Raw genomic sequence first — 25,985 nt, 5'->3', positions numbered from 1 at the left:
TATAAGAATCATTAAAATCTGTGGTATTGCCTCTTTAAATGGTGCGAGGTCTCTGTCCAACAGAAAAGAGGTTGGAGGGAAAAGGTGGGAGTCGAGCCAGCCCGTGTGTGCAGGATCACAGATGGTCGTTTAGCCTCCTGAGGAGAGCCGGTGTCTCTGAGATCGTTTAACTTGGCCTCACGCTGCACGCCTCTCTCCTCTATCACACGGTCCCAGCTTCCCCCCCGTGTCGGCCACGCTGGCTGTCTTGCTGTTTGTGTTTGTGTCATCTTGCTGCTCTCTCGCTGGGCTGTCATCCCGGCCCCAACATCAGGACTGATGGGCGACGTCTGGAAATATTTCAGGATGGATTCTGGGAAGTAAAACCGCAGGTGTAGAAGCACAAAACAATATTTTTTTGCCAGGATGAAAAAAACAAAGCTCATTACACACTGACATCACTTTCCCTTCACACATTGTGTCTTTGTCTACAAATCACTCGACAGGCTTAGTGTCCTTGTCTACAACAGCACAATAAGTTTATTCAATCGAATACTGCGCTTGAATGCATTTTAAAGGCAAACATACGTACATATTGCTTCATCATTTTCATTTACTGTTCATCAGTCAGAAGGAGACCTGTCACAGGCAGCCATCGATGTTTTATGACCCTTAAATTTACCCCAAATGCACTTTTTCAAGTTTTTCTACAGTGAATTACAAGAAAACACCTAAAAAAAAACCATGCAACATACCAGTGCTTGTTTCTGTGTTTTTATTAAAAACTGGGATTTTTGTATCACAATATAAATATTTACCCTCTAAGGTCTAAGCTATCAAAGATGCAAAACTCAATCCCACAAAACTCTTTAAAAAAAAACGGCAAAATGAGCCTTTTTGATAAAAATATGGATAGGTTTTAATACGTGTGGAATATGTGATTGTCTGGACTTGCAAGAACAATTTAACAATTACTAAAATTACAAAGTGTGATTGCCTAGGGTTGGAGTAATGTAGTGAGACAGAGCAGTAACATAATATGGAAATAGCACAAGTGCCTCAAAACTCTACTTGAGAAAAACGCATATATACATATACTGTGTGTCAAGTCATAATAACCTGTATTTAATATATGTACAAATAATTTAAACAGTAGTAAGCAGTGGCCACGGCTGACTGCCATGCACACGGGAGGACAAACATTGTTTTACAGCAGCTGGACGGACCTGTGTTCTGCAGTGACAGCGTTTGGCAGCGTGCAAATGAGTAAACATCCAGCTGGTGCAAACAGAGCGGGCAAGAAAACAGCAGCTGACATGCAGCAAGAGAGCGATAACCTTAAAACTAAGGAAATGAAGAGTTTGAGGCTCCAAACAAGTCCTTCTGGGAATCAAAATGTTCTTGATCCATAATGCCTCCTGAGAAAAATTCTCCCATATGTCAGTTTGTGTAGTTTCCAGCAGCTCTCTGTGTTTCTGGTTTGCTTTTGGTTGTTATTGAAGGATCTTTGTTTTGATGTACTGACAGAGGCAGATGGGGGCTGTGGTGCAGTGGCTTCTCTGACCTCTGTGGTGTGACGATCCTGAGAGCCTTTCAGACACGAGGAGCTTCACATAAGCCGCACTGTAGGTCATGAGGAGCTGGTAGGCTTTAGCCTGCAAGGATAAAAACAGGGACATAAGCAGATATTGGATGTGTGTGAGAGAAAATGCGAGGTGGGATTGAAACTATCAAAATGCAATCTTAAATGTGCTTTGAAATGATTAGTTAAGCCTTTTCTGCAGGCTACACTTTGAAACAAGGGGCTTATTAAGGTCTCAGTCATATAAACGTAGCCATAAAAACGATCAGATGCTCATTAACTGAAAATACTAGTGCAAGGTCTAGTGCAACAGTAATCAGCAGACAGGCGCTGCTGCTCAAATGCACTCGACTGACTGATCATCAGCGAGTCTGAGCACCTGTGGTGGGTAAGTGGGTCAAAGAATGTAAGGCACAAACACTAATATTTCCTAAACCTTTACATGAAAAAACAACAACTTTAAAAACAAATCTAAATAAACATTTTTGCCCTCCTCTTCTTTTGGGTGGCACATTTTTCAGTGACTATTTGATATAAGAAGGAGGTGCTCACCCCACATCCAACTGGCTAGCTGCACGTGTGCTGGAGATGGCTGTACAAGCTACTGAATCATGGCACATACTCAGTTTTTCACTCACTGCTTTTGGCTTAATTTCCGCTGAATAAATAATGACATGGTGTAATACAGTATATTGTGTATTGTTCAGCTGAGGCTCTACCTATTTTTAGAATCTGGCAAGAACCAAGAAAGAACCAGAGAGGGGGGAAAAACACAGTTTGGGTAATGAGCCACTACTGAGCTGTTTTACCCATTCATTTCTTAGAATTTAAGCCCAAGTAGTCGTGCTGACAGATTTCTTTTTATTCACAAAAGCAGCATGTCTTTGTCAAAGAGAAAAACTGACACGTCCTGTTGAAACCGCACTCAGGGATTACATGTGTAGTTAAACTTCTTTGCACTGGTACGGCCCATTTAAGATCAAAGTGAGCTGAATGTGACCCACGATATAAAACAAGCTTGTGAGGTTTGGTAACAGAAGCCATTTTGCTCCTCCAATGAAAAGCAGAACGCTTCAGCTCTGATTTTAGTGCCCCGTGAAGCTGCACACATCTGTGATCAGCCAGATGTGATAGATCTGTTGCTGATATGACTAACGTGGGTCTACTATCGCCCAGACCATCATGTCTCTCACCTGAGAAGGTAAAGCTGCATCGGGGACGAGGCTGTAGTTTTTGGTGGCTGTGGCGTCCTTCTGCTGGTTGGATGATCGGCCGCTGGCTGCGCTGCCATTCTCCAGCAGAGGCGTCTGCTCATCGGAGTCCTGCTCCTCCGCATCTGATTCTCCGGCCGACACTTTGGTCACCAGGACGAAGTGAGACATCTTGCTCTTCAGTTTTTTCTGATGGGAGTTAGACATCGATTTTATCATTTTAAAGACCAAATGTCTGCGTTTGTTTCCTGCGGCAACCTGGAGTTATATTTCTATCGATCTGGAAGGAGGGCAAACAGCGGAGCTCCAGAAAAATCGATGCGGCAGCAGCAGCAGAACAAACCGGGCGACAGATGTACTTGACTCTCTCACCTGAGTGTCAGTCGTCGCAAAGCTGAGCTCCTCTAAAGTTTCACTCAGCGCCCTCAAACAGGGGGACATGTCCCAATACACGAAGTACAGCTACAGAGAGACACAGAGAGGGGACAGCAGACACGAGCTTCAGTGGACCACTGATGTCTATTAATCACCACATTATTTCATTTTAATAGATCTGTTTAAAGCATGGAAGATGCCCTGCACCACAACATGCAATATTATTACTCCTGTGAACTTTTCCTAAACCTTTATCGTTATCCTGCACACTTTTCCTCCACATCACAATGTTTTCCACTGAGGTCAATTAAAGGTTTTACTTCCTCTCATTGGCCGTTTCCCTTCTGTCTGACTGTTTGCTGTCATTGGTGCTGAATCGTCAGTCATCTCTGTATTTGTGTATTTATCTTTGGCAGGTTGTAAACAAAGAAGGGGGAAATGAATGAAATGGAAGTTGGTAGCCTGAACTGTATGAAACAGCCCATACTCAGCTTCATATTCTGCCAGTTTGAACTGATGTTATCAAACTAACCTTCATGTTTCCGGTGCAGTTTCGCACCCAGTCAGCCACGCCCACCAGCAGCTTGTGTCTCACCAGCATCTCGTTAACCTGGACCAACCGAATATCTAAATTCACATTGATCTGACACAGAATGGTTTGAGAATCAGTTCAGGGTCAGACTTGTGTCAAAACTGGCTTTACTGGCATGTCGTGACAGCTGACTTACCTCCTTGTTACTGCAGTGAAGGATGAGGATGACGGCAGTGGTGAGGACGATGGAGATCAGGCTGACGGAGAGACAGAGGACCCAGTAGTCGCTAACGGTGATGTAGAGGTGGAGGGTGGAAAACACCGCACACCACAAAACCACATACAGCACCTGGTGGAAGCAGAGGGGAGGAGGCTTTAGGAGTGTCAGCTGTGAAGCTAAACCATTAAATATTCTGGTTCTCAAAACTGTAGGGCGGACCCACTTGTGAAAATACTGAGTGAAACTAAGCGAATAAGAACGTTGATGTTTTTGCATCTTCGCTGAGCACAAACTCTGCTCGAATTTAAGTCTAGCTGGATTTCACTCTGCCTCTGTGTGACTGGTAATGGAACATTAAAAGGGTGATTTTTACTGTTGTTGTTGATGTTTGTTCAGAGTTATTAATAAAGGATTTCTTATGAAAAACCTCAAATTTACCCAGAACCCACAGAGATGTGTTAATGATGCTTGTTTTGATTGGAATTCCAAACTTATTAGTCTGTTTATTAATTACTAGATAAACATAAAAGAATTAGTAACTACAGTTTTTCACTCAATACTTACAGCCAGAGCAAAAACACTGAAATCATGGCAATTACTCTATTCATGACTCTCAAATGAAAGGACTTCCTGTTTTCTCTGCCATATGTCACCTAAACTACACAACTGTTTCACACAACTCTGCGCAGTCCTGTGCTGGTCTTCCAGGACCGGATGACCCAGCAAATCCAAACATGCAATGGCCAGAGAAAAAAGAACCCCCAAGAGCTACATATCAGAGTCTAAATGTTGCAGAAAAAGACTGAACAAGTGTAGTTTGTTTGTAAGGGTAGCCGGGGGACGGCCTCTTCTAAGCATAGCTTAGGCTTGCAAAGTTGGATCTAAACAAGAAGATTTATTTGTATTGGATATTTAATAAAGAACAATGCTTTTTAATACCGAACTAGTGTAAAGTCAATTGAAATAAAGTAAATGTGGTATACTTTTGATGGATATTTTAATAGATTATAAGTCAAAGCACATAGATAATCACAATAAAATCATTTAGTTAAATAATTTAAAAGTTTCAACTAAAAAAATAAATAAATATTGTTGTTTTGTTTTTCTCGGGATTGTTTGAGAGTACACTGTCTATAAAACCTGAAATCTGTGTAACTTTTCCGCATTTCTTTGTAAGATGTTGTAGCAGCCTTTAAGGGGAATTCCTCTGAACAATGAGCCTGTGAAAACTTCCTGTCTATCCAGTTAGTCAAGACCTTGGAGGTTTGATGAAAGTGCAGAATTTACTCAAACTGATTGATGGAGATCTTTGTCTGTTTTGCTCTCTTTTCTATTTTCACTCTGACTACCAGAAACAGTCTGCACAAGAAAAACATTTCAAAGAAAGAATGAAAACCGAAAGAAAAATATTGAAAACAAACAAAATAAACACAGGAAGTGATAATGGAGAACAGAAAGATCATCATACCGGCGCCATTATAAAATGAAACTGAGCCGAGTTGAAAACCATGTATCTCCTGACCGAGGGGACGTCCAGAGCTGTTTTCAGTGGAGTCTCCATGTCTTCACGTGGAATCTAAAATCGTGAAACAAACAAATTAATTTGGTAAAGATCTCTAACGTGCTGCTGTTCAGTGTGTGCGCGTGTTAACCTGGAAGCCCTCCCTCTCCAGTTTGGCACGGCACCGAAGCAGATTAAAGCTGGGGTACAGCATCGAGCAGCTCGGCACTGACGCCACACACTGACCTGAGAGAAAGACAAGAGTATGGAAATAAAACCTTTGAATCGATTGATTGATTCATTTCATTTCATCCATATACATAAACCAAAAAACATCACAGACCAACACCTGACAGTGTGCATGCGATGAGAATAAGGAAGACCAAAAAGTAATCGTAAAGATCAACTGATTTCAATAGTGAACCTTTGTTAAATGTAGGTCATTAAAACCTCAGTCCACCTCTGGTGTGTTAGTCATCACAAACAACTTTAAGAAAAGTAGCCACAGGATGAGCTGTGGGGTTAAAATATGCGCCACAGATTTAGAGCAGGCTTTTTAATCCGAGACCTTTACAGAACATAAATAAAATCTAACACTGTGTAACTTACAAGGAAATGAGGAAACTGTGCTCAGAGGTGAAAATTGCCTTTATGTGTTTCTGGTAAAGCGTGCAGGCTCGAAGCATTCCTGGCACAACAGTCCCAGCACTGGTATGTGGTTCATTATAAGGCGCAGGAGGAATTTCACACTTCAGGTTTGAATAGGCGAGTGCAGAAGCAGTTCCACGAGAGCATAATCCAGGTTTTTTTTGTCCTCGTTTCAAAGAGCGTCTCTGTTAGCTGTAAGAATGATTGTGCTGGTTTAAAATGTGCCATGTGTGATTCAATCATTTGTCACAGGAAACCAAGAATATATGAAAATAAAACATGTCATCAAGATCAAGTCTGTGTGAAAACTATTTTGGGATCATAATGCCTCCCACACACCGCTTCAAAAGTCTCTTTGGGTGTGGAGCCACTCCAGATGGGGCGTGGACAGTGAGGGGAAAAATAAGGAATGACGTTAGGTTGAAGGATGATGATCACTGCTATTGCACTGAAATAATCTGCACGGTTGTGTGTTGTGTGTGTCGCTGTGTACTGTCACATGGGGGCAGTGTCAGTTTGCCTGTGGGCTACTCTGGTTTGTCTGTTTTTGGATCTTTAGCTGCTGAGGAGACCACAGAAGTTGTGCAGTCAAAAGAACTAGTGAAGTGAAACTCAGTGCTAAAAACAATGAAAACTGCCCACTGCAGTCAGATCTGTGCTGCTTTTTAAAATCTCCGATGCAGTTTTCTTCCTTTGCAAGCCCACTTTATAACCAATCAGCACTGCACCTACAAATAATGTTATTGCTATTGGGCTGTTGAATTCGTGGACTGCATGTAAGCATGTGTTGCATACCCAAAATCTTTCACTCTGTATTTAAAAGCCTGCACAAGGGCACTCAGTGTGGTACCATGATTTCTGTTTTAGTGCTAAAAAGCTTAAAAATGTATTAAGATATCCAAACACACGCGTGTGGATCACAGACTGAAACAGGCCAGAGTCAGAAACAACTTGCAAACAATCCATCCAGAGAGTTCTTGAATTATTGGTTAGATTGACGCAAACAGTCTGTAAGTAAGAACGAGATTTTAACTCGCTTTTTCAACCTTTACACAACTGTTGCATTAATATTTTCTCTGAACTGAAACAGGCACTATAATCATAGTGGAAGGTAGTGTAGGTCTGACTAAAGCACTAAACTGCCTACACATTACATCTACAGGTGCTTCTGGACCATGGAAACCTGCGCTATGAAGCTCCCAGCACCCGGTCTCTGTGCTGATGTTAATGCTAGCCGAGGCTTGTAGCTCTGCAGTTATTGAGCCAACACAGAGTTGGCTGCTTTTCCACACTGTCCACTTCAGCAGCGACCGAGCTCTGTAACTTTTTATGCCTGAGTTGCCGTGATCTCTAAAAGCTTCCACTTCTTATCACGTCACATATCACAAATAACAGATGATTGTGGAATATCTAAGAAGGAGGAAATTTCAGGAACTGAGTTGTTGCAGGGGTGGCGTCCTATTACAGCACCACGCTCTGATTTAGTTAACCCATTCCTTCTCAAATGCTTTTAAAGGCAGACTGCATGTTTGGTGCTTGGTCGTATACACCTGAAAACACCTGAATTCAAAGCCCAGTACTTTTCTCCATATAGTGTGTGAGATGAATTACCCAATTTGGCTTTTATTAAATATGATTTATCAGCTTGTTCATGTTATTTGCAACCAATTCAACAGATCAGTTGGTAGAAAACACACAGCTTTGATAATAATCCAGTGCTTTGACAGAACTGGAAATCTAGGCTACTAAAATGAATTCCAAAGATTAAGGTCACACAAACACACACAAAAGAATAAAAAATATTAACATATTTAAAGAGACTGGAGGCAGGCAGTTAGGGAGACAGCTAAAGGATGATAAAAGGCATCACATCTAAGCAAGTCTATAGAAATGAATTTTTAGAAGCTATTTAAAAGAAGCCGTTAATTCTGAAGGATGGTCTCCTCAGAAAGGTCACATCACAGCTGAGGGTTGTCTCTAGATTTGAACCTTTTGAACCACTTAAAAAGCCCCACCTGAAGCCTCGAGCAGGCTCATACAAGGTCAGTTATTCTGCTGCCTCGCTCGGAGGCAGACCCAAACAAGCTTTAAAAAAGCGATCAGTAAACTCTTAGATCAGTTCATCCGTTGAGCCGACAGAGAGAAGCCAGGATGGGGGTGATGTGATGCTGTCTGAAGTATCCAGTAAGATGCCAAGCACCTGCCAGATGGCAGGAAGGTGCAATAATCCAGGCTTAAAAAGTACATAGACGACTTTCTGCAGATCTGAGTGTGAAAGTGTAGCTTTAATTCTATAGATGGTTCTAACTAGGAGAACTTTTTTTAACGTGAGACTCAAACATGAGGCCTGAATTGAAGTGAACACTCATGTTTCTGGCAGCTTTCAAATGCCCAAGAGAAGTTCTCAGTTTGTGGGACTGAACAATAACATTTGTGGTACTTTGTTTCAGAAACTGCTGTGACGTCCAACATTTAACCTCACTGAGGTGGTTTAAAAAAGCAGCTCGGCTTTTAGGTCTCATTAGAAGGTATATCTGCTTGTCCCAGGTGTAGGAATGAAAAGAGAGGTTCGGGAAGCGAATAAATAGAAAATCAAATTGCACCACAGGTAGCACAAGCTGCAGAGGATGAAGGGTTTCCTACACTGTTAAGAATGCTCTCATGACTGTTTTGTATCAGCAAAAAGAAGCAGAAACATCAAAGTAATCCAAATGAATTGATTCAATTATTTCTCTACACCATAGGCCTTAGTAGGCTACACTTTGGCCAGGGTTAGGCACAAAGATTTTGCTATTTATTTATCCTACTTCCTGTTTTATATCTAACAGCTAAACATCCTGATTCATACTGAGACCAGAAGCCTTGTTCCTTCAAACAGATGCAGTAAAAAGGCAATTCATTTCATTAACAAGCTACAAATGTCAACTTGCAAAACAATACTGCCAGTAAATCAGCATAAAAAGCTATATGCCATAAATTCATCTTCCATCAGCAGCTGATCTTTGATGCACAAAAACCGAACTAAGGATGTGATGAATGAAGAGCTGTTTATCAAATACATACAATAAAAAATGCAGTTACCGTTCGACCAGTCAGGTCTGCTGTTGATGCTGTCCCGCGCATGAGGTCTGGAGTACTGAATTTGAACGTCCCCCTCCCTTTCCTCCACTATGTGGCAAACTCCATTGCTGTCCTCCATCATCTCGGGGGTCATTGTGTCCTTAAGAACAAAACAATTAAATTTAAAAAAAAAAATCTAAACTGTTAAGCTTAAAAGTTCCTCTGGCTCATGTGATGGCAGAGTCATGCACGATTTTGCAAGAATCACAAGAAGACAGTCAGAAAGAAAATCATGTGCGTGTAAGAGGTTGTGACTGCCAGTATGAATAGCATTGGGAAACTGTTTGGTAAGCCTGGAGAACACATTTGTGAGGAAGCACGTCATGATAAGAGATAAAGTAAAGAGGAATGCATTCATTTATTCTTTTCCTAGTGTATGAGTCCCAACAAAGGGGAACTTCAAGACGGTACACACAAAACCAAAGGAAGTAAAATATTTAGCTACTATCAGTACTGAACTGCGCAGAGAGCTGAGTCATGGGCATGTCAATATATTAGAGAGAAATGACTGGAAAAGTTAAAATCACTTTTGCATTGATTACATACTAGAAGTAACTTGACAAGCACCTGAAAAAAGTGTAGCTGTACTGTTTTACATAAACAGTAGCGCTGCATAGTTTTATGCATGTTGTATATTAGATGCATGTTTGAACTTTTTTACTCTTACATCACCTTGATGATCAGTTACATCAGTCAAATGTTACAAATGCAGCACACAGTCCTCCAACACAGAGAAAAGCATGTATATTAGTCTCTATATGCCAGCCACTCTGTTAGATACACCTGTTCAACTGTTCATTAACACAAAAGTGTAATAAGCCAATCATATGACAGCACCTTTATGCATTTAGGTACATAAACATGGTCTGAAAAATAAAAAAACAAAATCCAGTGAGCAGTACTTCTGGTGGTGAAAATGCCTTGTTCATGTCAGAGGTCAGAGGAGAATGGCAACAGTAATTCAAATCACCAGTGGGTATAACAGGTAAGAGCATTTGAAAATGTAACACGTCAAACCTTGAAGCAGATGGACTACAGCAGCAGAATACCTGTCCTGTCAGCTAAGAACAGGAAACCGAGGCTACATTGTTCACAGGTTTCCCAGTATTGGATGTAAAAAGACTGGACAATATTTCCTGGTCTGATGAATCTCGATTTCTGCTGCCACATTCAGATAGTAGGATCTAAATTTGGTATAAAAAGCGTGGAGCCATCCAATCTCGCATCAAGGATGCATGGTGGATGTGTCATTTCTTTTTACACACTTTGCCCCTTAGTACTAAGTGAGCACAGTTTAAACACCACAGCCTACCAGACTATTGTTGCTGACCATATCCATCCTTTTAACAGTCACAGTGTATCCATCACTTAATGGTTGGATAATGGACCAGTTCACAGAATCCAGAATGGCAGCGCTGAAGATAAAAAGTGAGCCCAGCTAAGTACTAGTAAGGTGTTAAATGCTGATCTGACAGGAGGCTGAGGCCTTTATAGGGTGACTATGTAGCATATAAGGTAAGGTTCTCATTCCATTTCATGTTCATTTCAGCAGTCCATGGATCCCTACATCTTTGCACCACTTGAATAAACTCTATGAGAGCTTTAGGTGCACATGTATAGCTCATGTTTCCCCTAAACTGCAGTATTCTGTAAGTAAACTAAAAGAAACTAAACCCAAAGTCGATCTGTGACCAGTAATTTAAAAAGCTAAAGCTAAAAGCTAAATATGTTAAAGAAACCACAGCCATAACGATAACGGGGACAAAAAAAAAACCTTAAAGAGGCCTTTATCGCTAATAAACACATTTACAGTTAACTGTGAGAAGTCTGCAACCTTGCAGGAAACTTTAACTTCTGCTTTCGGGGATGTGGGCCTTTACTGCTGTGCAATACTGATACAATATCTGCTTACGGAGGCAGAACAAATGGGCTGAATTGTTGAGAAATTACATTGTTGTGATTATTTTAGAGTTTTACCAAAATAAAACTCGTTCGTTGCACACAAACGTGCAAAAATGCCATAGCAGAGAAGCTGTCTCATAAAAGAAGAGGAGACACAGGTTTCTTGTGGACACTACACCTGAACCAGATCCCTCTCCAGCACCAAAACTGACCGTCAAATAAAAGAAAAGTAATGAACTTAAATGTTTTTTAACCAGCTCTCTCTGGCTGTCGTTGGAAACAAAGTTTAGCAGTTAAGTGTGAAATTTAAACTGTCGGTGTCTAACCTATTGAAGTCTAACCTCTTCCTCACTGCTCTCATTCTGACTTTATTTACTTTCATTTTCACTTCCTTGATTGTTAATAAGGTCTAACGTTAGACCTTATTAACAATGCCAGTACTGGCATGGAGACAGTTTATCACTGCCTGCTTACACTGCACCTGCAGATGAGGATGGGGAAGAAAAAGAATGACACATTTCACACATGTGCAGGCAGGCTGTATCTTGCACTCGGTGCATGTTTTTACCACCCAGAGGGCTTTATCAGTAAACACCCAGCTGTTATCTTTACAATGCATCATGTTTTCATGTCCGGTGTTGCAAACTGCACGTCCTTTTTGCCTGCTCGTAAACTAAACAGTGTATCCTTAACCTGACGTTAAACTGAAGCCTCGACGATGACAATGGTTGAATATTTTTGCTCCTACGCATTTTTTTTGTGCGCAAAAGTTCCTCTGTAAGTTATTTTGTTTCTCCTGACACCTGTACACGTGAGAGTTCCAAAGCAAGACTAAACATGTCCTACCTGAACTTCAGATGAAACTCCATCAGTTCACCAAAGCTGTCATCTTTGTATTCCCTTTGTCCTTCCTACCATAACTCCTGTTAATCGAGAGAATTACCACATGATGGTCCTACAGACACACACAGAATTGAAGCGTATGCCTCTATCACACGAATGAGTCTCAGCCTCTCTCTCTCTCTTTCTCTCTCTCGCTCTGTTTCTCTCTCTCGTGACTGAGCTCAGCCCAAACTCATGACTGCAGGAATGTGGTTTGTGTGGTGTTCAGCTCAACCTGTCAGCATTAGAAAGAGGCTCATGGCCTTCATGCAGGGACCCGTTGAGAAAAACTAGCTTCATTTTGATATATATATATATATATATATATATATATATATATATATATATATATATATATATATATATATATATATATATATATATATATATATAAAAACACCCAGCACGCCCCTGCGGGCGGTTTATCCTTCAAGCTCGGGTCCTCTACCAGAGGCCTGGGAGCTTGAGGGCCTGCGCAGTATCTTAGCTGTTCCCAGGACTGCGCTCTTCTGAACAGAGATCTCCGATGTTGTTCCCGGGATCTGCTGGAGCCACTCGCCTAGCTTGGGAGTCACCGCACCTAGTGCTCCGATTACCACGGGGACCACCGTTACCTTCACCCTCCACATCCTCTAGAGCTCTTCTCTGAGCCCTTGGTATTTCTCCAGCTTCTCGTGTTCCTTCTTCCTGATATTGCTGTCATTCGGAACCGCTACATCGATCACTACGGCCGTCTTCTTCTGTTTGTCTATATATATATATATATATATATACAGGGTGGGCCATTTATATGGATACACTATAATAAAATGGGAATGGTTGGTGATATTAAAGTCCTGTTTGTGAAACATTAGTATATGTGAGGAGGCAAACTCCTCAAGATGGGTGGTGACCATAGTGGCCATTTTGAAGTCAGCCATCTTGGATACAACTTTTGTTTGGAAGAGGGCCATGTGACACATCAAACTTATTGGTAATGTCACAAGAAAAACAATGGTGTGCTTGGTTTCAACATAACTTTATTCTTTCATGAGTTATTTACACGTTTCTGACCACTTATAAAATGTGTTCAATGTGCTGCCCTCTTCTCCCACTCTTCACACACTGATAGCAACACCGCAGGAGAAATGCCAGCACAGGCATCCAGTATCCGTAGTTGCAAGAAGCTAAAACTTCAGAACGACTGTTACACATTAACTCATAAGGTCCAAGGACCCCACTGTGGGTCAATATGGATTCACACGTGTGAAGATCTAAATATAATATCCCCAGACCAAGGCGTGCTAAATCATACAGAACAGAGAAAGGTCAGATCTTAACACAGTCCCAAAAGACATAAAAATTTGGACAATAAATCAGACATCTACAGCCACAGCACCCTGTGTATTAGTAATTTTTTCACATTTTACCTTTAAATGTGGCACCAGCTCCCTTAAAAGACAAACAGCACCTTCCACATCCACACAGGAGTGTCATGGCATTCATGTTTTTGGCAGTTTTAATAATTAAAAGTGCAATCAGCAGCTGCTCTGCTGCAGAATATGATAGAATATAAAGAGAGATGTATAATGTGCACTGACACTTAAGTGAGTATGCTAGTTTACTGATTTATATCTTAACCACCAGATTTCCCTCCGCCCCTCCTACTGAAAAACACCTCTAGGCACTCACAGTTTTTGAAAATGTTTTGTATCTTTTCAAGAAAAGGTTATATCGCACCAATAAGAGTCCTTCCTCACTGTAAAGGTTTAAAGTTTAAACTTTTTTCTCTGAAAACTGGATTTCCGCATGCAGCTTCCTACTAAGTTGAGTTGAGGTTTGGAGCTTCAGTAAATAGCACAAAAATCATTTTCTGCTCTAACTTTGCTTTTGTTTTGTTTTTTGGTCGTGTGTGTGTGTGTGTGTGTGTGTGTGTGTGTGTGTGTGTGTGCGTGCATGACAGGCGTCCGTGCTGTTTCTGCCCCCATGTGTATAAAAATGGTAAGTGCATGAAACCTTTTCCATGTTCTTATCTTTTGAATGGACATCTGAAATCGAAGAAAATTAGAATTACATGCTCAAAATTTACACACCAATGACATTTATTCCAAAAATAAAAACAAACAAACAAAAATATGTTTAATACTGTATAGAACGGTGGCTGGGAAGTGCAAATCACATTTACAACATCAACAACAAAATAACATTTCCAAAAACACTTTTACGTAAAAAACAAAAACAAAAAATGACAACAAAATAACATTTAAGAAAACAGTTTAATAAGTCCGAAACAAATTAACAAGTCCGCAACAAGTCCGTTTGTTGAAATCCCGTGTTTAGCTGCTGCTTCTTCTTCTGCCGTCAACTTAAAGGCGCTTTACCGCCACCTGCTGGGCTGGAGTGTGGACCATGACGGTTTTAAGGCCTGGATATTTTCTTAAGAAAATCCCCGTGGCATTTAAAAATCTGAACTTCATTATCTCACCCATACTCTTTTGTAAAATCTCTTCAAACATTAACTGAACACTACTTCTGTGAAAAGCCCTTGTTTAGCTGACTACAAATCACTTTTCTGTACTACAAATAATGTAGTAAGCCTAATCGTTGAGTCACTTCCGGTATTTCAGACAATCCATTTCCGTCAAGAGCCACTTGTTAATTTGTTGCGGACTTGTTAAAGTGTTTTCCTAAATGTTAGTTTGTTGTCAATTCTTTTATTTGTTTGTATTATTTTTTTTTTATGTAAAAGTGCTTTCGGAAACGTTATTTTGTTGTTGATGTTGTACATGTGATTTGCACTTCCCTGCTTCTCTGTAAAACATCTATAATATTAGTTTAACTATGAAACTCTTCCTTTAATTATTAAGGAAGGATGTGCAAGGATGTGTAAAACTGTACAACATGCACAATACAACCTTGAATACGTATTACCTTTTTTAAAAAAAAGACATGATAAAAGTAACTGCATTATTTGCTTATGTAATGTAAATAACGATATTCTATAATCAGTCGTTAGGATTAAAAATTAAATCAAGTAAAGTTTCCTCTTTTATTTTGATAGGTGCTTTAGTCATGTGACCGTCTTTGTCATATGACTTATTGGGAAGATGTGTTGGTTAAAGAAGTAAGGCAAGATAAAAGAGAGGCTTTCGCGCGATCTTTGCTGTGTGTTTCTGTTCTGAAGAAGAAGAAATCCGAGAAGGAAGTCAAACATGGCAGCATGGCGGCTCTCTGCACTGTGGTTACTACTCTCTGCTTTGGCGTCTTCGTGTGTCCTCACCGTCAACCCTTCCCAGGTACAGTGCCTGTTATTACCGGGTTATAGCAGCATGCTGAAGCCCTGCAGTGTGTGCGGTGGAGCTGGTGACGTGTTAGCTAAGGTTGGTTAGAGTGAAATCGATTCATTAAAGGTTAAATGTTAGGCTTTTTGTTTCTTTTTCTCTAGAACTTGCATGATTTGGGGATTTCTAAGGTATAAATAATTTTTAGGTAAATGTTGCAGTTGAATAAAATAAAATAATTTCCAAAACTCGAAGCACGATCACATGTTTGTGTGTTACATGACACCTAAAGTATGCTGAAGATGCTCTTGGCCAAACTGGTTTTGCCTGTAGATACTTCTCAGTCATCCCTGACTCTTTTTATCTGCCCTCCTCCCTGCTGTTCAGATTGATCCCCTGGTGTTTGAGGAGCAGCTCCTGTGGGTGAGTGGGTCCCAGGGCCAGGTGAATACCTACAGGATCCCGCTGCTCACCTTCACCCCCAAAGGAAGCCTGCTGGCGTTTTCAGAAGCCAGGAAGACTTCTTCTGCTGACCGTGGAGCGAAGTTCATTGCAATGCGGCGCTCCACAGACAAAGGCAAGACTCAGCTGAGTCAAACTAACAGCCTGTATACGTGCATTTGATCACAAGTCAGAGCAACACAGAGGGTCAAAACATGCAAAACTTCACTTTTAAACAAGACTGGGAAGTGGAAGCGCTGGGAAGAAAGGCAGACGTCAAAGCCAAATGCAAAAAATAATAAATAAATAAACAGATAAAGGTGTTAAAACACTTTTGCATCATTTTTGCTACATCTGTAACTTTTGTGCAAATTGTTTAGGTTTTTTTTTCTGGGGGGAAAAATCACGCTGATGATGTAGAAGTCTCAAAAACTAACATAAAAGAGGTATCAAATACAATACACTGGAAATGAGCAATCAGCTAATACCTGTCGTGAGCCATGACAGCATTTATTTTTTACCTCTGCTCAAGAGGTTGTGTTTTTGGTAGCATCATCGCTCTGTCTGTAGACACGATAGCTTAAAACGTTAAGAAGGATTTGTAGAAGAGCAGCACAGTCATGATTCATTTGTCCATCCCCCTGAAAACTCTGAAAACTGTCCCTGTGTTAACCTCATGTGCGATTAAAACAATTACGGTGCAGCGCGATGCAGAGACTCACACACCTGTCTCTGATGTTTGCCCTCTCTGTGGAGACCAGTTCAGTTAAGAGACATGTGCCATTATCATTAGCATCAGTCAGTTTTTGCAGCAGATATTTGGTTTTACAAATATTTTCAAAATTATGTCACACATGTCACAGTTTTAGCCCTGGTTTGTAGAAAAAAACAGCAATACAACAGCTTGATTGCATAAATTCTCGTGATTGAGCCCCAAACATAAAACTGAAATCTTGGTTTTAAAAGGAGAAAATGCACAAAATTAGTGGAAAATATAGACAAAAAAAATTCAGAGTTATAACACAACTGTTCCGTGAGTAGAAAGTTAAATCATAAAACGTCAAATTGAACAATTTATCATCTTCCAGGAGCCACCTGGTCCCCGACCAGCTTCATCGTCGATGACGGGATGAAGCCGGACGGCCTGAACTTAGGCTCCGTTGTGGTGGACGAGGAAGTGGGCTCAGTGATTCTGATCTACGACGTGTGCTTCTACCTCGACCACTGCAGCCCACCCAGCATCATGATGGTGGAGAGCCGGGACGACGGCCTCAGCTGGACCCCGCCCAGAAACCTCTCAGTTACGCTCGGGGTGAAGAACTTCATTCCCGGGCCGGGCCTCGGCCTCCAGGTGAGAGAGAGTCATGTGACAGTGAAGTGAGTGAACTTCTCAAGATGTAAAATGATTTCAATGACCTTTAAGCCAGATTCATTTTTATTTAGATCATGTGAATCCTGACAGCTCAGTATTTCCATGAAAGTCATAAAGTAAGATTTTACTGCGTGGCTTTCCACCTCTGTAATTATGTATAATTTTGCACGTGTGTGCAAACTTAGTGCACTGGTTTGGCAGTATGAATCTTTTATTGTCAGTGAAAAGAGTGTTTTTTGTGCATTAGAAGCACCAAGGCCCTTATTGAATCTGCTGATGGATCAGATCGTTAATCTTGATCAGTTTTCTGTGTAGAAGGAGAGCTGTCCTGCACTGCTTTATTATCTCTGTGTAGAAACACTTTCATGTGTGCAAAAGGCTGCATTGCTGTGAATTTAGCAGCTAGCTTTAACAAAAGGAACTGATGAGCCTGGAGGTTAAGTGATGGAACAGTTTGGAGCTGGTTCTCGATTCCTGTCTCTTTTTTTTATCCTGTCCAAATTAAAGAAGTGAGAGCAGAGATCCTCATAGCTTCAAGCTCAGACAGAAAATGGTCAGTATAGCACCTGAAAGTGCAACAGTTTGGCACAACAGGGTTTAAATCCCTCATGGAGAACCAGTTCATTACAAATGAACTTAGTGTTATAAACTGAGCTGCCTGGTTTTGTTTTTGATGCCATATCACAGCCTCTCTCAGGCGCGTTGTTCGTCTTTTCTTGTTGAGGTCAAATGATCCACCATGTGAAAGTGCCGACATGTATTCAGCCTCGGCGTCACAAGCTGAAACTCACTGACCATGTGCACGCCTGACCTCGTGATGCCACGTGTATCATATTCCATACAAGCTATTCTCAGTTTCTGTGACCTCAACATTGTCATAGACAGATTAGTTTTTCCTGAAAATGCAGAATCAGTTACACAAAAATGCCTGATGTTGCAAGAATTGTCACGGTTCTGGTTCATTTTGACCCAGCGTTTTCAGTTCTCTGAGATTTTTGTATAATGTCGAGTTCATTAGTGATTTATTTCCATGGTTCCTAGGTTTTGATCCCTTGCCCCTCGTGTTTCTCTGTGCCCCCTCTGTTCTGTGTTTAGTTTTCTCTGCCCGTGTGTTCCCTCTGTGTAAAGTCCATGTTTCTTGGTCTGTGTCTTCGAATGTGTGAGTTTCCTGTTTTATTCTGAAGGTCTCTGTCTCATATGAGTGTTTTCAGCTTTACGTCTGTGTAAAGTTTATTCCTCCCAGTTTAGATTATCTTTTGTTCCATTTTGCCATTCTCTCCTTGTGTTTTATTTTGCAATAAACCTCCTTCGTATCTCAGCGAGTGCCTGCTCTTGGGTCCTCATTTATTTCCCCACACAGTTAGCCATGACAAGAATGATGCAAATTTAAACTCATATATGCAAACTAATATTTTTTCTTTAAAAAAAAAAAACTTTTCTGGTAAAGATTTAATAGTTCACAGGTGATCAACAGGTGTTACTGCTGTTAATGTAAAAAAACAACAACTATATTTGGCGTTTATACGTTTTAAGATATAGTTTGTGGCTTGTTAGTTTTTATTCTAGAAAGGACAGAAGAAAGAAACCAGGAAAGCTATGGGAAAAATTCAAACCTGGGCCTAAGGAATAACCTTATCACATATGGTTTACCTGCTGTACCAGCGCCCAGTTTGAACTCGAGTGCTTTTATTGCTCTAATTCAGAGGGAATAAAAAAAAATCTACTTCTTGGCTTACTGCTTTTTTGCTCTACTTAAAATGTAAGTGACCTGTATCTCTAAAGCAGATAGATTTGGAAAAGATTTTGATGACTTTAAACAATTTTCACAGTTAAAGCATAATAAAAAAAGACTTAAAAACTGAAACAAGAACCTAAACAAGGAACAAATACTTGAGGTTGCAGGAGAGCACAAAAACAACAACATGCATAATAAACCCCCCCCAGATTCATTCAGTCATTACTTTTCAGTTTAAAGCCTCGGTAAACCCAAAAGGTTTGCTTTTTAAATAGAAACCTTTAGGTGTTTAGTGATCTACTCAGATGTAATACTATGCACTGATAAGAATTATAACAGAGGTCACGATGCTGACTCTGATCACCATCTTTCTTCCTGTTTTGTCTGCTCTGGACTACAGAAACGCTTCAATCCTGCAAAGGGGAGGTTGGTGGTTTGCGGTCACGGGACGCTGAACGGCGACGGTGTTTTCTGCATCCTGAGCGACGACCACGGGGAAACCTGGTACAACGGTGCGGCGCTGAAAAGTATCCCCTACAACCACAAGAAGAAACCACAAGACTTTAACCCTGATGAGTGCCAGGTAAGAGGTATCCAGGAAAATGTGTCACTGGGATTAAAAATGTCTTTTTTTGACAATGATCCAACAGACACACAGCTACCACACAGCACAAACAAGTAAACACTATGATGATGTAAAAGAACATATAAAGAATATAAAAAGGTTAAGTTTTAAATTGATTTCAGTGTGACTTTAAGAGAAATCACATTTACCAAAGCAGTATTTTCACATTCCTATAAAACTGGATGAAACTTCCACATAGTTACCTGCTTTGCCAGTTTCAGTTCCTTCTGTAGATTCTATGAACTGGCATCATAGTAAAAGAGAAGTTCATAAAATGTGATATCACTAAAGCTAGGTCTGTGCAGTGACACACACAAGCATTAACACAAGCATTTAGTCTTTTCTCTCCGTCTCTTCTTCTCCAGCCCATTGAGTTGACTGACGGCACCATCGCCATCAACGTGCGGAACCAGAACAGATACCACTGTCAGTGTCGCATTGTGGTGCACAGCTATGATGGAGGGTTGACCCTGCCCTTGGAGGGCCTGATCTTTGACGAGGCACTGGTGGATCCTGTAGTGGCAGCTGGAACTCTGCAAAAAGAGGGCGTGATCTACTTCACCAACCCCTGCAACGAGGAAAAGAGTGAGAAGCGCTAAACTCTAGTAAACAAAGCACTTTAATTCTGTAGAAGCACAGTTTCTAGTTTTGTATGCAGTACTTTTGTTTATTTTAAGTAAAGATATAGTTACACTGATCTCTCCTCATACGAAATGTTCAGCTTTCACACAGTTTTTTTATACTCTTGTCTCTGTATGATGTCAAAGAGAGCAGTTAGCTCAAAGGACAGAAAGGGAGGTAAAATGTCTTGTTTCTAATAGTAGATGAACTGAAGGGCTGCACAAAGGCCCAAATAAAATAAAGAACGATTGTTTTGATGAGTAATTCTCTTCCAGAGTTTAATAATCAAAATATGGAGCCGATAATGAGGATAAGTCCTCTTCCAGTGAACATACACTAATGGAGCACAATCTTGAAGAATGTCAGTAGACTCATTTTGTAGTGCTCTGGCAGTTGCACAAAGGAGCAGAGACTACGTCCCTGCCTAGCTCCTCATGTAACCTCCCCTGTCTCCTGGTATCTCCTCCACACTCTTGAGACTGTACTGGGTGGCACAGCAAACCTTCTTGTGGCACATATGGATGTGTCACTGAACTATCTGTGCAACCAGAGTACCAATAGTGAGAAGGACACTAACACAGAGCAACACTACAGAAAAATCAGAAAGGATGGATAAGGCGAGAGCAATGGTCTTTGCAAAAGTACTCCCTTTTTTGGTAGTTTGTCTCCTCGTTGCCTCTCATGTTGTCACTTTAATTTGCACCAAAGCAGCCGAAATAGAGTCACAATGGTTTATGCTCTCTAAGTGGAGAGATTGAGATACGATGATCGAGGATTCCCTTAATGCTTTTTTTAATTGAACTGAAAACTCTCTAAGATTTATGTTATAAAGTTGGGTGATCGAGTAAATAACCTCATAATCTCCCTCAGGAGTGAACCTAACCTTGAAATGGTCGCTGACAAACGGCAAATCTTGGGAGAAGGAAGCCATGCAGATATGGGCGGGACCGAGCGGCTATTCCTGCATCACTTCACTGGACAGCGGTTCTGCAGAGGACCGCAAGTACATCTTTGTCATCTACGAGAAAGGCCACAATCAGTATTTCGAGACTGTCTCGTTCGCCAAGATCCACCTGTATAGTGGCCATTAAAGCAGACGAGAAGGTAGGTAGAAAATGTCAGAAAATATTATTAAATCCTTTACTTAAACATCCAAAAGTTCATGAAGTACATCTAATGTGTCCTTGCACTTAGATAAGAAAAGCACGTACATGGCTATTTGCACAAAAATAAATATAACCTTTTAAAATGTTCCAGTGAAATCAGAGAGCGCACTTCGAGTATTTAAAGTTCAGTGTGAAGTTAAAATGGCCTGTGACCTGTTGTTGTAATTACTGTGTTTAAATGTAATCAAAGAGCAGAGGTAAGCAGGCAGCGTTTGCAAGAGAACCCTCGAAATAAACATAAATGTTGCTCTCTTCTGTTAACTGAGGAGGACCGTGCGACTTTTCATGTAAGATGCACTGTGCAAAAATTAGTAAGAGAAGAAAATTACGCTTGATACATGGCAGCACGCTGCGATGATCAAAATCAAGACGCTTCGGGTGGCAGAAGAAGCATCCATTTAAACTATATCACCCCAACACGCAGAGACAAAGTTGTGGATGAGAAGCCGGGTTTACGTCTGTTCATTTGTTGTCTTATGCAGAACAGTGTGAACTGTCTAACAATATTTACACCTGTTTTCTTTCTCAGATTGAAACACTGCAAGAAAACTAAGAGGGTTTTTTAATCCATCGAATTTCTCAGGAACGCAAAGAGACTTTAAAAACGAATTTTATGATGTCAAAAAAATGGAGAGACAAGGATCTGCACAATGAATGTCACGCTATTTTTGATTAAAAATCTTTTTTTAAAATTTTTTTTCTATCCTTTACATTTTCCAAAGCTGATGTATGTCACAGCTCTTATGTGTGTTTTGGTAAATAGCTGCAGAGCCACAATATTCTGACAGACTCCTGACCTCACACAGGAATGATGAAGCAAGAGATGCTGAAAAAACTACCACCCTTTCTTTTCTGAGCTACCTTTCTGATATATCATTGAAATGACGGTAAAACTGACACAGTCATAGACATCTGGCTTTAACCAGGCCACGACGCATGCACAGTGTTGCCAAAATCTAGAGCTGCATAGAGACGAAGTGAAAATGCAGTTAAAAGTCCACAATTTATGCGCACCTTCACATTTTTCAAAGCTGCGGGCCAAATGGAGTCTGTGCCAGTCTGATTCTAGCCCCCGGACCTTATCTTTGACACCCCTGGTGTAGTCACATAAGTGAACTTCTTAAATATACAAGATGCCTCAAATTCTGAAATCAGTTCTCCTCTTAGAAAACTGATGTAAAATATTAAATTCAGGTACTTGTGTGATCGAATGTGTGAAAAAAACAAGGTGCTTAATGTAACCAAAGGAATTATATTTAGATTTTTATAGAAAATGCTGCATTTTTTTTTTTTACCTGTGGGTTTTAAATGTCCAGCTGAGTCCATTAGATCTGCTGTAATAATAATAATAGTTTCCTTGTGTACTGTAATTGCATTAAGCAACACTTTTCTGGTCTTACTGACCACTCTGAGCACTTTAAAATACAAGTCGGGTACATTAAATGTGCGGTAGCTGATTTTCTTCCTTGTAATGAAATTGTTCTTGTTTCTGTTTCTATGATGGAAAATGTCACTTTATGTTTTTCTCTGAGTGCCTGTTTGATATAAATATGGCTCTAATGTAGGAAAGAATTTCCTTTTTTCACAGTTTTAAATTGTAAAATGTTTATTACTTTTATTTTCCAACATACTTCTGTTTTTATTGTTTATTCAGGGATTTAGTTGGGATGTGAAAACACGGGGAGGATCTTTACTAATCAGCTGTACGGCAAATCAACAAATAAACTGTTTCATGAAGTTGTACATGTGAAGTTGGATTTTTTAAATATTATTTTAAATAAAATCTTCTTTTTACTTTCTGCATTTTTCTGCATCATTTTTGCAAAGTGAGTTTTTAATCTGAGTGGTTTACATTTACCTGTGTGTGTTTGTGTGTGAATGACGTAATAAAACTGTGTTTGTATGTAAGGAGAATATGTTGTCGTTTTAGTTATCTATTGTAAATGTCCAGTTGGGTTAAGGATGGCTACTATTTATAGAATAAATAAACGATCCTGATCATTGCAAGCATAGAAAAAAAGTCATAGATCTACAATTTAACCCTTAAAATATGCTGTTTATTGGCCAACCACACAGGGAAATGCATCCACATGACACTGTATTATGCAGAATTGTCATGGTCTCCGTGCCTGCCCGGTCGGCCCCACAAGGCTACATTTGCTGTTTCTGTTCTCTCCCTCTCTGCCTGGACGGAGCTCACTGTGGGCTCCCGCCCTTGGCCCACACACACACCTGACAACAATCACCTGTCATCACCGGGAGCACTATTTGAGGCTGGAACACAGATCCTCTCGTCGCTGGAGGATTGTACTACTGACGTTAGTGTTCTCACAGCTCCTGTGGACTTGTGCTTCATAATTCGTGATTTGTGATTAGTTGGTGACTTTCCTTCTCTTCTGCCTCAGATCTCTCTCCCCACCCCGGACCTGCGTCCTCCCTGCCGTGTGAACGTGTGTGAGTGTGAGCAAAGAAGACGTGAGCGAGTGTGAGAGAGCTACCCTGTGATTCCCCGGAGTTTTAGATCCCTTCCCTGTACATACATTGCACTGGCACTGTAAATAAACTACACCTTGGAGACACCTAACCGCTCTGCGTTTGAGTCCCTGTAACCAGATCGTGACAAGAATATATAAACTTTATGTTTTATATGTATCTAAATCTTTATGCATACACTCTTTGAATAAAATCTAAAGAACAGTTTGAAGGAGGGTCATTAGTGCCCACTGAGCTGATGTTTGCAGCTTCACTAGTTAAATGTAAAGGATTGTTTTCTGCAGCTGATTTGAGTTTTTTGGTCTGTGGTTCTGTGGTGTGTATGTGCACGATTTCATGATTATCTCTGTACAGCAGAGGTGGGACCAAGTCATTGTTTTGCAAGTCTCAAGTAAGTCTCAAGTCTTTATCCTCAAGTCTCAAGTCAAGTCTCAAGTAATGTCAGGCAAGTCAGAGTCGAGTCTCAAGTCACTGGTGTAAAAGTCCGAGTCAAGTCACAAGTCTGAAACTTTGAATTTCAAGTCCTTTCGAGTCTTTAAAAAAAAAAAAACAACGAAAAAAAAGCATGTTGCAGTTATATGCTAAATGTAAATATTAGACCATGTAATTTTAAAATCTGTGTTTTTCTCAACACATGACAAAATAGTGAACTTAGAAAATATACACAAATTGTGAAATTGCACCTCTTTAAAATGCAGCTCAATTAAACTTAGCTCCAAGAATAATTTTCACCGACAGTTCTGAGATAAGCTGCATGTTATTCTTGGATGCGGTTGTAGGACCAGCTTTAAAATCGCATGACAAAAATATCATACACATTAAAAAAAACTGTATCACCAACGTAGCCTGGACAACATTTGCTAGTTAGATGAAGTCAGCTATCTCATCTTAGCATATTTATATGCATATTTATAATCATACGGTTCTTGGAGTGAGTGCATACACTCATGAAGTTTAGTAACTTCCGGTCACTGCAACAAGCCCAGGTACAGTTTACCGACAGATGGGTACAGGACCTTGAAACGCACCGTGTCGAACGAAAGACCATCGTACGTATCATAAGTTTACCAGTCTCACAAATCGTCGTCATAAATATACATTCCTTAACCGTTTATTAATAGGACCTTTGAGCTCAACGGTAATTAATTAGTAGTGGAAATAATTTCTGGTAGCATCACAGAAATGTAGCAGTGACAACAATATTGTATGCTGTAATCGTACTGGGCAATTAGTGATACAAAAAACCTGTTTTATCCTGTGAATAAAAGCATATGTTTTTGTCAATGTACCATAATAACAGAAGCGAAACGCAATATTGTGTCAGGACAATTCACTATTTATGCACAATAAATAAAGGAGCATAGCGTGACAATTTCTGTTCAGCGCCAGACTTGCTTGTAACCTATATCACCAATTATGTTATGAAAATGACATATTAACTACTAAAAAACACTGACCTTCGTGTAAATGCTTGGAGCAGACTAACCTGTGAGCTGGAGTGTTCTGGGACGTTATATTTGATCTTTGAATGGCTGCAATCCAGGCCATCTGTCGCCTCTTTGTTACTTCGGAAACATGGCTTGAACAATTTCTCTTCAACGAGGTAATCCGATAACAACCGATCTCTTTACCCGTCGGCTTCCCGTGGCTGTCATGCGACCGGCTATTGCAGTTAATAATACAACGGCTTCTTGACATTTTTGTGTTTCTTTTTATCGCTGTATAACTGATTTTAATTGAAAGCCTGCGTGCGCTAGTACCGCTTGCCACGAGTTCCCAGAATCCTTCGCGGTTCTACCCGTGAATGACGTCACATTTTCAATCTCTATATAATATGCATGTTAAATTTTATATTTGGGGTAAAATATCAAGTCTTTTCAAGTAAACCGGTTCAAGTCCAATTCAAGTCCCAAGTCATTGGTGTAAAAGTCCAAGTCAAGTCACAAGTCTTAGAACATTTTTTCAAGTCAAGTCTAAAGTCATAAAATTAATGACTCGAGTCTGACTCGAGTCCAAGTCATGTGACTCGAGTCCACACCTCTGCTGTACAGCACACTTTAGATTGCCTGACGTCTGTGCTATTTTCATGATATTCTGCCACAGTTTGGATAAAAGTAATAAGTGCATCCATTCTGCTGTATTGTGAATAGAGATATGATAATTTAGTGCATAAGTAAATTTGAATTAGATGCACATATTTACGCACGGACGGTATTTCCGGATGTATATTCGAGAAAAAACTGAGCCAAGACGATATAGATGTAAGTCCTGCTGATCCATCAGCTATATTAATAATTAATTAAAAATGTCACAACACGTG

General features: G+C 40.3%; 2 protein-coding genes and 1 long non-coding RNA gene across 4 annotated transcripts; 1 reads left to right on the top strand and 2 right to left on the bottom strand.

Annotated features, from left to right (window-relative positions):
- Window positions 1–491: 491 nt before the first annotated feature.
- Window positions 492–12,159, bottom strand: tmem268 (transmembrane protein 268). Of its 2 annotated transcripts, none has more exons than XM_082522718.1 (9): window positions 11,917–12,159; window positions 9,130–9,268; window positions 5,552–5,646; window positions 5,368–5,475; window positions 3,876–4,028; window positions 3,680–3,790; window positions 3,145–3,234; window positions 2,755–2,961; window positions 492–1,634 (listed from the first exon to the last, which is right to left on the bottom strand). In XM_082522718.1, the coding sequence occupies exons 2-9, from the start codon at window positions 9,260–9,262 to the stop codon at window positions 1,473–1,475; spliced, it is 1,059 nt and encodes a 352-aa protein (XP_082378844.1). In that variant the 5' UTR covers window positions 9,263–9,268; window positions 11,917–12,159; the 3' UTR covers window positions 492–1,472. The 2 variants fall into 2 exon arrangements, with proteins under 2 accessions (XP_082378844.1, XP_082378845.1); XM_082522719.1 differs by lacking the exon at window positions 11,917–12,159 and adding an exon at window positions 6,010–6,240 and having other exon boundaries at window positions 9,130–9,204.
- Window positions 12,160–14,992: 2,833 nt separating this feature from the next.
- On the top strand, window positions 14,993–22,975 carry LOC309698942 (sialidase-1-like). The gene is made up of 7 exons (XM_082521700.1): window positions 14,993–15,227; window positions 15,600–15,789; window positions 16,742–17,004; window positions 19,161–19,343; window positions 19,751–19,970; window positions 20,877–21,110; window positions 21,702–22,975. The coding sequence occupies exons 1-6, from the start codon at window positions 15,144–15,146 to the stop codon at window positions 21,095–21,097; spliced, it is 1,161 nt and encodes a 386-aa protein (XP_082377826.1). The 5' UTR covers window positions 14,993–15,143; the 3' UTR covers window positions 21,098–21,110; window positions 21,702–22,975.
- On the bottom strand, window positions 19,871–25,679 carry LOC309698943. The gene is made up of 3 exons (XR_014274222.1): window positions 25,152–25,679; window positions 20,890–21,024; window positions 19,871–19,953 (listed from the first exon to the last, which is right to left on the bottom strand). It is a non-coding gene; the product is annotated as an uncharacterized lncRNA (long non-coding RNA).
- Window positions 25,680–25,985: the final 306 nt, after the last annotated feature.

Source organism: Aulonocara stuartgranti (assembly GCF_965226115.1).
Source record: "Aulonocara stuartgranti genome assembly, chromosome: 22".
Lineage (NCBI taxonomy): Eukaryota > Metazoa > Chordata > Actinopteri > Cichliformes > Cichlidae > Aulonocara > Aulonocara stuartgranti.
This window is presented reverse-complemented; position numbering and strand designations above follow the sequence as displayed.